Genomic DNA, 13,921 nt, shown 5'->3' with positions numbered 1-13,921 from the left:
GGCTTCTTAGGAGCTCAGATGAGTACAAGGTTTCATTAAGCAGATCCCTAGGGAGCTAACACTTGCCTATGGCTTGGCACAGATGAAAGGTCTAGAACCAACTCCTGCAACAGCTCCCCTCCCAGCAATCTCCCCTGTGGAGGCCGTGCAAATTGAAGAGAATTGAAAAGGAAAAGGGTAGATGAAGGCCAGCCTTACAGTTTGTCCTTTCCAACATGCTAAGTTAATGACCAGATTTTCAGTGAAACCAGATACAATCATTCAGTGATACCCATGAGTTTGGTGGGATGAATTCCCAACCCTTTTCAGCTAAGCACATTGTAATATTTTTTGAAAGAAGGGCCTACTTAGTATCTGACCAGTTACATTTCAGCCTTCCTGTTCAAGTACGAGTATGATTAGAAGGGAAGGAAATGGAAAAAGGAATAATGACAGCATCCAAATGAACGATGATCCATGCACTCATCTTGTATTAAACGTCTCATACTTCTACAAATATTGCCAACTTAGTTACCTTTTTGTTAAGCCCTTTTGGAAAAGCCACCAACTTTGGATTTTATTTCTTCTGTTTTAAAATTCTGTTTTGTATTTGAAATTGCCTTGCAATTTTGTTAAAATCTACTGTACTAAGGTTCAAACACCTGCTACAGTTTATCTTAACACTTCCTTATTCAGACTCATCATCCGACTGATAAGGAGGTAACTACAGTGTTGTTACCCAGCAGTGCCAAGATCTTCAACTCCTAAAACTGCTGTTAGGGTTTATTCGCAATGAAGGGCAATCAAAGCCCCCTTTGTGAGGGCTTGAGAATAGGGTGGGGCTTTTTTGTGGCAATTATTTGCACAGAATTATTTCTCAAAGCTGTCTCATTATCTACTCTGCAGGCTTAGCAAAGTCTTTCCCATACAGTACCATTTTGCCACACTGTCTTATGATTTCTCTCATTCTAAAGGCTAGTAGTTTATTTCCACAAACACATTTGCCCTTCTTACACTTTTTATGGCTACGTATTTATTTCAATGTAAATTGCAGCTTCTTCAGTATAAAATTAACATTCTTTTCCACTGAATACTAGGCCTTATCATATTCTCATATGTATTCACAGCAAGCATCCAATTTCTTTCTTAAGAGCTGAAACAGGTGTAAGATGACCTAAAACCAAATACAAAGATTTTTTTTTTCTATTTTAAACTATGCCGTCAGTCATTATATATCTTTATAAAGGAAAAAAAAACCCAAGGCACTGTTTTCTCTTGCTTTTCATTCTTTACAAGTACTTTTTTGTGGCTGGTAAAAATGACATCAGCATCTAAGTTTGGTTTAAAACACATTTATAAACCATTCTGTTTTCTGTTAATATTTCCAGTGGAATAATTTTAAGAGTTATCTATGAAAGTGACACAGCTAAACTTGGAATTTACAGACCTCATTACATCAGTAAAATCTTCAGTGAAGAGGGAGGAAAAGAGGTTTGATGCTCACAGGACTAGAGCATTAAACTTGAGAAAATCCTCAGAAGTACTTCCTCGTTATTGTCTTTTCCTTCAGCTTGATGGAAACCAAAAAACTTTGAAGGAAATTGAGGTCAATAAAGATATACCCATTTTACAAGGCCCAAACTTGGGATGGGAAATTAATAAAAAACAAGGAACAAGAAAGCTCAAATTTATTTCCCTCATCACCTCCCACACATACATAAACTCAAGTTGTTTTTTTTTTTTAGATGCCTAGAAAGGCTGTATTATAGCCCATTTTATTGGAGACAGAAGTTATCACGATAACTCAGCCTCAGTTTCATTACATTATAAGTGGCAGACATCCTTTGTCACAGAGAAAAAAAAGATTAAAAAGTAGAAATCCTTCTTCCTCTGGTTCTCACTCATCTGAGGAAGAATTTTTACCTATGAACCATTAAAACTTCTACATTCCCTTATTATTTACTAAGTATTTATTAGTTATTATTAGTTATTTAACTTAAAAGCTTCAGTGTCTCATATATGCCCTGGTATATGATTATAGGCAGTATTTTGATTAGATGTCTAAGAATTCTAGCTATATAAACAGGAGAATAAAGCTATCTTAAAAATGTTAATACTCTGCTCAGTTATTTCTCCTAGTGCTACAGATTTTATTTGTTCAACACACTTTTCAAAAGCCAATTACGTCCCTGTCAATCAATATATTTTTTAAAAATAAATGCAACAACACTGAATCTAAAAGGCCATGTCTAAGTTGCAATTAGTTAATTACCCTCACTGATTAAGTGATCATATCATTACTGGGACTTACCTGAAACTAGACCAGGAAATAAAACAGATGTGCTCATCAGAATAAAAGTAAACAAAGTTTAAAGTTCTGAACTATTTTTTTTTCCCCAACACACACTTCCATAACTGGAAGTCATCAGTAAGAGTCCATTCCTGTTTGTGTACAAAAACAATGCAAACCACAGAAGCACAAAAAACTATGGAAAATAATTTGCCCTGAACTTAGTTCAGTACCAAGTTCACACCGTAAGCATTTCCTCTCTTCAAATAATGGTTAGAGGGTACAGTTGGGAGGAAAGTCAAGTAGGAAGTAAGCATGTGTAACAGCAGAAAACATGAAATTTGACTCTGAATAACTATGATTTTGACAATGGCAGCTTAAAGTAATAAACACTCCAGTGTACAAGGGAGCAGGAGAGGCATCTCACACAACCTGTTTTGTCATCAATACATTAAAAGTAATTTCAAACAGGGAGACAAGGTGGACAGCAAGAATGCTAACACACACAATTACTATGTTACAGTTAGATTCACCTCAGGACTGTCTATCAGCCCTTCTCTAGCTGAAACAAGTCCATTTTATCACACAAGCCATTTTCTATTTCCTTTCTCAAAAGAACTAGTTTTCCTGCAGCTGCCTACATTCAGGTTTAGAGCTTGTTTACAATTACAGCTAAAGCTGGCATTTTCTGTTCCAGTTAGACAACTGCTATATACCATTAGATGAACTACTTGTTAAATTGCTTTCAGTTATCACAGAGGCTAGCAGATTTCTCTATGGCAGCTAAGCTGTTTGAAATGAAGATGTAGAAGTATGAGTGAATGTATATACATAAGAACACTGGAAAAAGAAGGAATCTGCCAACCAGCAGAGAAAAAAAAAAAGGCATTGCTAGGGGAACTAGAGACTGAACTACAAGGCTGTTTCTGTCACAACAGAAGTTATAGATATTGTACATGCAGCCCACTCAGTCTGAACAGAGACAGGTTTTTATGTTTATTTGTGTTTTGGTTTTTTTGGGGTTTTTTCCCCTCTTCCCCCAAGCCCCAGATCCATACATTCCCCACAAGCATATAGCTACCAGCTTGTAAATCTAGTTGGGCATTTCTACCGCAGCCACCAGAGGTTGGTGTCTTCAGTCAAATGCTCTTACTCACTTCTAGATATATCTGCCCCATTTTCACAGTATAATGCCACTGTAATATAGCACATAATGAGAGAATTTTTAAACCCTTGAGAGGAGAACGTAAGAGTGCATGACAACGCTTTGTTGTATAATAATTACAATCTCCATTGCTCTTTAGCTTATTCACAATAGACAGCTTTTCAGAGTAATTAACTAAAATGAAGCGGAATTGTTTAACAAGTCTCTAAAGCTGTTTACTGCATTGGGTACTGCTAGAGTTTAATTTCTCAAGCATATGCACTTCATCAATTCAAATCAACTAAAAGCCAGGGCTGTCCAGACATTTTTTTAGACAAGTTTTGTCTTCTAGGCACTTCTGTGACAAACTTAAGTTTTCTATTACTTAAATAAACGAAGGAGAGAAAAAAGATCAAATAGGTTGCCTCCACAAGAGCCTAGGCTCTCTGCATTTCAATTTCCTTTTTCAGAATTAGGAAAAACACAAGAGCCAAAAGTGGAACAGCATGCTTTACACGGAAAAATTGAATACTATACATTTCACTTGTATACAATTATCCTTCTTCAGCAACTCTTAAATTTTAATTTTTATAAGGAAGATGTTAAACATCGATCAGTAAATCCCAAGTCCTTTAAAAGTCGTTATAATTCTGATCAAGAAAAAGGCCTGAGACTAAGAAGGCCATTAAAAAAGCCAATTCTACAATTAGCAACTCTCTAAAGTATCAACAAAAGCAAAGAAATCACAGAACTGCAGACCTCAAGAGAAACATTCCCCATGGAATTAGTATTTGTTGCAAGTAGATCCTGCCCTAACAAGAGTCAGAAACAAAACCAATCCTAAGAACAAAATTTTGTCAAAGGCCATCTCCAACCAAGTAATTCATACTTAGAAATGCTTTCTCAGTCTTTTTCCAGGCACTTTTTTTTGCGGTACAGCAAGTTTTTAAGCATTTATAATACTGCACTTGGAAGCATATTCACAAGCTTAGGGAAAAAGAAATTAAACCCTCTTATTTGCAGGAGCTTTCAGTTTTCCATTTGTTCTCTTTAATACTTTGCCTGCTAAGAAGGCTCAGGTTTACTATATGTATGCATAACTTTTAAATGGTTTAAAGGTAATAAAGCTAGTTGTCTAGACCCTCTTTAATTTTATGTTGAAGCAAGAAAAAAACTGTTTTCTTACATCTTCTGAAATTAAGAACTATAGCTCTTGCAATGGAAGAATTGGATTCCTCAAGGGGAGAAATGTTTAGAAAGTCTTATCTAATTATCCTGGGGAGGGGGGAACCCCTATTCTGGTTACATTCATTTTCTGACTATTTTGGTAGAATAGGAGGAAAAGTCTAATTTAGGACAACTAGAATCCAAAGGGAAGGTAGATCTTAGTATGCCCTTGAACAGAAATTTTGGCCACAGGAAGGTGGTTGGGTTTGTTGGGGTTTTTTTTTTAAGTCACTTTTGAAAAAATAAAAAATTTCTCCTTTCAAGAGACAAGCTATAAGTGACTGCCCTCCTTCTTTGGGGTTCAGAAGAAGCGTGGCACCTCCACGTTTTCTGCATCCCTAACAGAACTACCACTTTCCTAAAGAAAATGCAAATACCATTCAGAAGATCATTCTGTAGTCAAAGAACAGCGTCCCTCAGAATTTTCCTTCAGTCTCCAGTTATTCTAGGTCTTATTATAAGCTTTAGTACCAGAACTATGTGGGGAGCTTTATGGGACAACCCTTTCTGATACTAATTACTAATCTTCCAAAATTAAATGAGAACCAGTCATTAAGATGGGGCCCGATCTTCTATATACTTAAGCATCTCCACTTCAACTTGATCTCAAAAGAGGCATATAAATGCAAATATTTATAGGATATAAGAGTATGATCTTTATATTTTATGGGCTTAAGTCCCTATCATGCTTCAAGATGCAGACATTTAAGGCAATGCTGCAAACTGCATTCCAAAAAATACAAGAATCTAGGGGGAGTTAGCTTGTGTGTATTAGTAATCGTATTTTCACAATTTGAAAATAACTGTTAAAGGCAAGAAGAATATTGTGGTGAGTTTTATAGTAAAAGCTGTTATTTAATCCTAGAAAATACTTGGACTTTAAGTCAGCTTCTTTTAAAAAAGATATCCTCAATTTCTTATTGACACTAAATTTTTCAGTAGCTTTTGTAGGACTGCAACAACCACTTCCAAACTAGGAAGGAGTTTGTATCTACACAAAAAAACCCCTCTCATTTTCCATTGTCCATCTTCGACTACTGCTACTTAAATGATCACTTGTTTTGTAGTTATGCCCATAACCTTTGGTCTACAAGAAAGAATTTACTTAAAATAGTATATGATCAAAAAATTCAGTCAATGCCTTTATGCTTTTCTTTTTCCAAGGTCACACAGCTTATAGCTACAAGTCTTATTATAGCCTATCACTAAACATGTACTTTCAGCATCCAATGCCATAAATCCACAACATTCAAATGACTATTCATACAAGAGCTCCTTAAATTTAAATGAAATCACAACCAGAGAACTTGTTAAGTTACCAGGTTAAGTTACCTGTTGGTTTCACAGATAGGTAACTGATCTCTCTTTTTCCTATGGGTTTATCACTGCAACCCTCTTCAAGGCTTTTTTTTTTTACGTACACATTTGTAGAACATCAATCAAGGCAGAACCCTTTCTGTACTACCATAGCATTTGCTTGCCTCCAACAGAAAACAAGCTCAGTTAGTTTGCTGTTAATTTCAAGAACAGCCTTGTTGCTTTGCTGTAAAAATCCTAAATATGGAACTGTTCTTTTTGCTCCATGTTCCCTTTCTCATGAGCTATATTTTACCTGTATTAGGATTCTGGATCAAAAGCTTTTGTTTCATTAACTTGAAGAACATTGTTTATACCTGGTTTCTAATACAATCAGATGAGTTATACATCACAAGGTCAACTAAATTCTCCCCCTCACCTCCCACCTCAGTGGGAGTTTGGGCAGGCTCTAATTTTATAAGGAATGGTATAGATTGACTAAAAATGACGGCATTTTTAGCTTAAGAAATTACTCCATAGTCATGCTTATTTAGCACGTCTTCATCATAGAGCCAGTAAACAGCCTGTTACCTATTTCAAAAGGACAATTAAATCCCAATGCTATCAAATACAATTTGATAGAATAAGATTAATGTTTCATCAGCCTTTTGAAAGTGTGCCTCTCATTATTGACTACACAAAAGAAGTATTACACGTACTGATCTAGAAAAACATGGGTATCAAACAAGTGGAACTGCAACAAGGTGAGATTTCCAGGAAAACCTCTATCACAGTAATGGGCTGCAATACAGGACAACAGCCACACAATCCTTCAAAAGCAAATTCTACCACACACACATAAGAAAGCCCTGTAGTCAACCTGTTACTAGCCATCCTTGTTACAGATTGGGTGGGGGGCTTTTTTTTTATTAATTTAAAAAAACAAACAAAAAAGCCCCCCAGTAACACAGATTTCTAGAGTAATGTATGTTGGAAAGGAGTTTTGGAGTTCATTAGCCCAAACCCCATTAAAATTTGACGCAATTAGGTCAAGTTTTCCAGTACACAGTTCAGTTTTCAGCTCCTCCAAGGATAGAGATACCAAAAGTCTCTCTGGGCAGCCCATTCCCAATGTTTGGTCATCCCTAAGGTGGAATTCCCTCCCCATCTAGTTGGGATTACTCTTGTCACAACTTCTTTGTTGCCCCTGTTGCTGAGCATCTCCAAGAAGTGCATGGCTCAGTCTTCTCTACACTCTTCCTTCCCATTGGGTAGTTGAAGCAATGATATTTCCTCTTAACCTTCTTTTCTTATGACTGAACAAACTAAATTCTTTCAGTCTCTCCTCATACATAACGTCATCTGGCTCTCTGGCCATTACAGTGCCCCCCATTGGACTCACTCTACTTTGTCACTACCTTTCTTTTACTAAGGAGCCCACTGGTCACAGTACTTCCAGTATGGACTCACAAATGCTGCTCCAGTGTGGTCTCACAAAAGGAACGATTGCTTCCTTCAAACTGCTGGCTACATTGCTAATACAGCACAATATGTCGTCCGCTGCCTTTGTGGCAAGGATGCAATGCTGACTCATGTTCAACTGGGCAACCACCAGAACCCCTAGGTCCTTTTCTGTGGATCTGCTTCCAGCCAGGTTCCCCCCAGCCTGTATTGTTGCTTATTCCATGTCAGACACAGGACTCTGCATTCCAGTATCAATCCCCAAGATACCCCACTAGCACAGACCATCTATTGAACTTTGTACTGCTGATCACCATCCTTTGATCCTGGCAGACTACCTAACTGACCATTCACTTACACAGTTGGTATCTCACCTTCTTGGCTGTAAGAATACTAGAGGAAACTACGCTGAAGGCCCTGCTAAAAAAATTACAGACCATGTACTGTGCCCTCCCTATCTACAAGCAAGTCATGTCATCATAGAAAGCAACTGGGTTGCACAACCTGCCTTTGGTAAATCAAGACTTACTGTTCCCAATTCACATGCTTGAAAAGAGCTTCCAGAAGGATTTACTCTGTAACATACTCACAGTTTTCCAGACCCTCCTTCTTGCCCTTCTTGAAAATGGGTATGATGTTTGCCTTTTCCAGTCACTGAGGAACCTCCCAATTGCGATGACTTCTCAAAGACAGAAACCAGCCTTACAATGACATCAGCCAGCATCCCTAGACGCACACCATCTTGTCCCACTGCATGCAATTGCGCAACTGGCTTAACCACTCCCCAGCTATCATCATCTACTGTGGGTAATGCTTCACTCCCATAGACTTTCTCATTAGGCTCAGGGGCCCGGAAGGCCCGAGGACAAATCTTACCAGCAAAAACAGGCAAAAAAAAAGACACCAAGTACCTCAGCCTTTTCCTTGTCTTCTATCACTAGTCCCTTGCCCACTGAGCAGTGGGCCCACATTTTCTTTAGCCTTCCAGTTGTTGCCCCCACCCTTCTTGTTTCCTCCCACATCCCTCATGAGTTTCTACTCCAGCTGAGCTTTGGCATTCCTAACTCCACCCTAGCATACTCGGGCAACACCTGTGTTTCTCTTGGGTAGCTAGTACCTGCTTTCACCTTCTCTGTATTTCCTTTTTGTGTTGCAAGGGCCCAGAGCTCCCTCCTAGGAGCTTAGCTGCATGCACTTACGAGCAGCTCTCCAATATCACGCAGCTGTTGATCCAGACTGTCATGAAGAAAGAACTGCTTATGAAAGACCTGTAAGAAGCCACCTCAGCAGGGCCTCCCCTCACATCACTCAGGAGCTGCTTTTAAGCTGAGGCCTGTGCGCAGCTCCCAGCCTGAGCTAGACTGCAGCCATGCTTTTGCGTGGGCACATACCCCAGCTGATGCACACCTTGACTCGCAAGCTTTACATACCGGCTTGACCTCAGACCTGCCTTGTCACTATTGACTTGCCTGGTGTCACTGGACTGTTGACTGAACCTGGTTACTGTCACCGGACATGCTCTGCTCTCCTTTTTCAGGTACTGTGGGACTGCTTCCACAGTGATGACACAGCTCCTATGCCTGCCTTGTCACAGCTAGCCTTTCCTCACCTTCCCCTTGCTGCTCCCTGACACATCTGAGCTCAGTCAGGCATCCTGCCACGCTTGCTCAGTTTTCTGCATGTCAAAATGAGCCATTCTTGTGCTTTGAGAAGGTTATTCTTGAAGATCAAGCAGCTCTCCAGAGCTCCTTTGCAATTCAAACCGGTCTTCCATTTGATCCTAACAAGCAGATCCCTGAACAAGACAAACATCTGTTCTTCTGTAGTACAGGGTTCTAATCATGCTACTCATTTTCCTCACTTCTTTCAGGACTTTAGTCTCCTGCCCTGGACCATATCCACAATCAGTTACTCCGTGTTTGTCTGTAACAGGTCTAACTGAGCATCTCCCCTAGAGAACTCCCCATGGGGTTTCTGTTGCAACATGAGGGCAGGAGGAAGAGTTGGATCATGTATTCCCACTGATCTCTGGGTGTATGTCTAATAGCTGAGCAGCGTTGTAGCAGCATAAGTAGTTTTCTCACTGTTCAACAGACACTACCCCAAAGACAGTTATAGCTTACACTGAATTTTCATATTAGTACTGCTAAATGCTGCATTCATGCATATACACTAAGACTATTTCTTGGCTTTCACAGGACTTATGCACTGGCCTCAAGTGTTCTCAGTATTAAGTACCACTAGTTCTTGTACTCATATTTGCCTGTTGGTATCAATAGATGAAAAAATTAGATACTATACTGTTCTCAAGTAAAGTAACTATATTTAAAAGCATATTATCAGAAAAAGGACTATGCAGTCTCACCTTGAAATGATTTGCAGGGTGTATCAGAGGATGTGCTAGCATCTGCTGATGAAGTCTGAACATTATCCAAATTCTTTTCTTCAGATTTTGAGCCCAAATCTCCGAGAACCACCTCCTCTTCTCTACTTGAAGTATGTGAAAGAGAAGATGTAGTTTCAGCATAGAGTCGTTTCAGTACTTTCCCTATGAACACTGTGGGGTAAGAAAACTTTTTTAAACTGAGAGAAATGCAGTGTTTTAAAGGTATTTTAGGACTTTAAACAAACAACAACTAATTGATACAAGATAGTTTCCCTCATATTCCATCCAAGTCTGTCTTCAGTAGTCCCTACCCTCTCACAGGTAAAGCTGAAAATAATATGTAAAAGTCCTAAACTTGAGTCAGAAAAGCAGCTTTTAAACCCCAGAGTTCACGAGCAAGGTTACATTTAAAGTCTTCTATTTGACTACATTTTGGCAATAAATTAGTACAGTACATCTACAGACCAAACACATATTAATTTTTAAAATTTCTTTTAAAACAAGCATCTTCCTACACAAGTCTTATAAGGCTGCTCAAAATGCAGGTCTCTTCTGGCACAGAGGCACCGCAATTGAATCACTCATTAAAATCAGTAAGCTACAACTATTTAATCACATAGAAAAACTTGAAGTACACAGCAGCAGAAACACATGGTAACCCAATTATTTCTACAGAATTAGCAGTATCCTTATACGCCTCTTCCTCTTATGGGCCCCTTTCTGACGACACCGGCAATCTGCTACTAGTTACTCAAATGCAAGCACCATTTGATTGAAGAAAAGGAGTATATGCAGATAAGCTACTCATCAACAAAACTATCATCTTTATATGGATGCATGCATATTTTAATTACTTGTAATTACATATTATACAAAAATATAAAGCAATACTAAGAATTTTTTTCTCTATTGCAAAACAACATCCCCAGTTTCATGAATTCTACACAGTCAAGCAGATATTACAGATTGGGGGAGGAGGGAAAAGAGATTTGGAGAAAAACATGTTATCTAAACTCCAGTTTTAAATTTAATATACAGTGTATGGACATTATACAAGCAACGTGGTGCAAATTCCTAACAAAATATTTCTTCCAAGAGAAAAGGACCTATGTTTTTATAAGAAGAATGGCTTCTACCGCAGCTTAACAGAAGGAACATCACGTTCTACCATCAATAAATACATTTACTCTTCAAAAAATTACTTTCCTTCACAACTGAAAAAAATCACCTTCATCAAGGTGGGAAATCCTTGAACCACCAGTCCTTGACAGACTAAGTTAATCTCCACATGTACCTTGGTGATATGCTTCAACTGTCATGTAAATGACTAACTATGGGCGACAATGTCTTGTTAAGACTTTTTTTGAGCTCTTACTAGTTTATACATGATCACTTACTCTTTGCTTGTCCCCAGTCTCTGGAATAATAGGTGACCTTATGAAAGACCTATGACAAGATGTAAGCCTGAAGAGATACTTGTGCAGAAAGCTTTGCTTATGAAGCCCGAATTTTACTTTTTCTACGCTTATCCATCATTCAGTGACATGAAAAAACCTGTGACAAGCTGCAAGCCATGTCCCCATCAAGTAAGCACAATCTATTTTGTAAGTTATAGGTTTAAGACTACCGTTCCCAGAAAGACAGACATCAACAAGAGACTGTGTATTTTCTTTTCATAAGGTTCCCTTGCCAGGATATTCTACAGCTAGAAAGACAAAATCCACAATTACTCTTCTCAGAGGAGAACTAGAGAAAGTAGACAGAAATAAGCAGTGTAATAAGACAAAGTTAACTGCCCTTTGCAGATCTCTGACTCTAAAGCAAGTTATCTAAAAGGTTTATCCTGGATCCTTTCCCCGAGTACTGCTACTAACACTGCTGCATTTTAATGATCTCCAGTAAAGCTGTTACTAAATGTCATGGTTTAACCATAGTAGGCAGCTAAGCACCACACAGCTGCTTGCTCACTGCCCCCCAGTGGGATGGGAAAAAGAATAGGAAGGGTAAAAGTCAGAAAACTCGTGGGTTGAGCTAAAGACAGTTTAATAGGTAAAGCAAAAGCTGCACACACATGCAAAGCAAAATAAGGAATTCGTTCACTGCCTCCCATCAGCAGGCAGGTGTTCAGCCATCTCCAGGACAGCAGGGCTCCATCACATGTAACGGTGACTTGGGAAGACAATCGCCATCACTCCGAATGTCCCCCCTTCCTCCTCCTTCCCCCTAGTTTTATTGCTGAGCACTACGTCATATGGCGTGGGATATCCCTTTGGTCAGTTGGGGTCAGCTGTCCCGGCTGTGTCCCCTCCCAACTCCTTGTGCACCCCCAGCCTACTCACTGGTGAGGAAGGAGAAGGCCTCAGTGCTGTGCAAGCACTGCTCAGCAATAACCAAGACACTGGTTTGTTATCTAAACTGTTTTCACCACAAATCCAAAAAACATAGCACCACAGGAGCTGATACGAAGAAAATTAACTCTAGCACAGCCAAAAACAGTACACAAAACTAACATTCAAGTACTCATATTGAGGAAGCTATTCTTCCAAAGCAAATGATCATTGAGCTACTGATGACTCTAAATGGAAATACATTTTCTCCAAATCTGCTGAGGAAAGCCAGCCTCCTCGTAGTTACGGTGGATTTTATGCTCCCCATCTTGAAATCTGATTTCTCCAGTCATCTGTTCAGTTACCCCCACAAAAAAAATGACTTCACTCTTTTTCTTTCCTTTTTAAAATATAGGGACTATACTCATACGCACATTAGCATCAGAAAGCAATACAAGACCAGTTTTGATACATTCATTCATTCTCAATCACATGGGGCTCTCCCCATCTCTAATACCTACGCTTGAGAAAGCAAGCTGAAACAATGTCTGCCTTGGGAGGGTGTGAATACTGAGGAAAATATTCTTTCACAAAAATATGTCTTGCTTAGAAAGAAGTATCTAGATCAGTAGCAGCAATAGATTTACTTCAAAGATATGGTTTAGCTGCCAACATAAAAGCAGCATCCAATCTTAGAGGCTGGAGTTTTCAGCAGACACAGGAAGCAGCAGCTGGGTGCAGACTGGGGGAGTTCTTTATTGCCTGCAAAGTTTTCACACCTGTGTCAGTGCATCTCACCACTGCAAAGTCATCTCTTAAGACGACTAGTAAGTCCTAATAACCACAAGAGAACGGCAATGAGCAGCAGTGACACCTAGGCATAACTAGGTCCCTGTTTGAAACTAGATGTATTTCAAGCCTCCTGAAGACAGCAGGAAGCAATGTAACCCAGCAGTACACCTTCCTCAGGAGAATGAAAAGGGTGGTATCACTAGAGAGCAGCTGAAAAAACTGATTTAGACTTAGCTATTTGGAATCCTAAGTATATTCTACCCCGAAAAAAAACCCCTCCCTGCAGCCCAAAACTTTTTGAACAGGTTTGTTCTGCATATCAATGAACAAGGAAATTAGGCTCTGAGGAGTATCTATCCCACCATACTCACTAGCTTTACACACTCCAAAAGAAGCACTCTGCTTTGCAGTTAAGAGTCTCAGAGCTGAGCTACCAAAACATTTTTCAGATGACAGAGGATACTCTTTCCTCAGGGTTTTATTGCTGCAGTTCCTTAAAAAAAAAAAAAAAAAATAAAAAAATCCTGTGATATCCATGAGCATTGGCTTATTGGCTTAACCCCAGGAGGTTGGTCTTGCCTGGTGCTACAGAGCAGCTTTTCTCCCCTATTCAAAACTCTCCTTAATGTGACGTCTTTGGCACTGTGCGGCATCAGAGATCAGTCCATCTGGTAAGAACTGCTCAAACCCTTAAAAATAACTACCTCTTAACAGGAGATTAGCAATAAAGAAAATTCAAGGGAAAGTATCTACTACCAGAGACATATCTAACCTATCAGAGTTCCAAAACGGAATAAGACTTGCTCTAACTATACCTATAGCATAGCCAACTACATACGGTTATTTGTTGCTGTTGTTCTCCAGTCAACATAACTGATGGAGGATCTGTACAGATTCATGTGGTCTTTCAATAGGCCAATCTGGGAACACTTTTTGTAGCAGACTGATGTCTCTAAACAAGCATATACAATTTTGAGACGTGTTTTTGAAAAGACCTCAAGAAAAGACAAAGGAGACTA

General features: G+C 39.1%; 1 protein-coding gene across 1 annotated transcript in view; it reads right to left on the bottom strand.

Annotated features, from left to right (window-relative positions):
• Positions 1 to 13,921, bottom strand: part of ERICH1 (glutamate rich 1) — a 108,365-nt gene that overhangs the window by 77,005 nt on the left and 17,439 nt on the right. Inside the window, exon 2 of the mRNA XM_059831768.1 lies at positions 9,763 to 9,954. Within this exon, the coding sequence (XP_059687751.1) occupies positions 9,763 to 9,954 (192 nt within the window). The remainder of the gene's footprint in view (positions 1 to 9,762; positions 9,955 to 13,921) is intronic.

This window comes from Gavia stellata, chromosome 2, assembly GCF_030936135.1.
Source record: "Gavia stellata isolate bGavSte3 chromosome 2, bGavSte3.hap2, whole genome shotgun sequence".
Lineage (NCBI taxonomy): Eukaryota > Metazoa > Chordata > Aves > Gaviiformes > Gaviidae > Gavia > Gavia stellata.
This window is presented reverse-complemented; position numbering and strand designations above follow the sequence as displayed.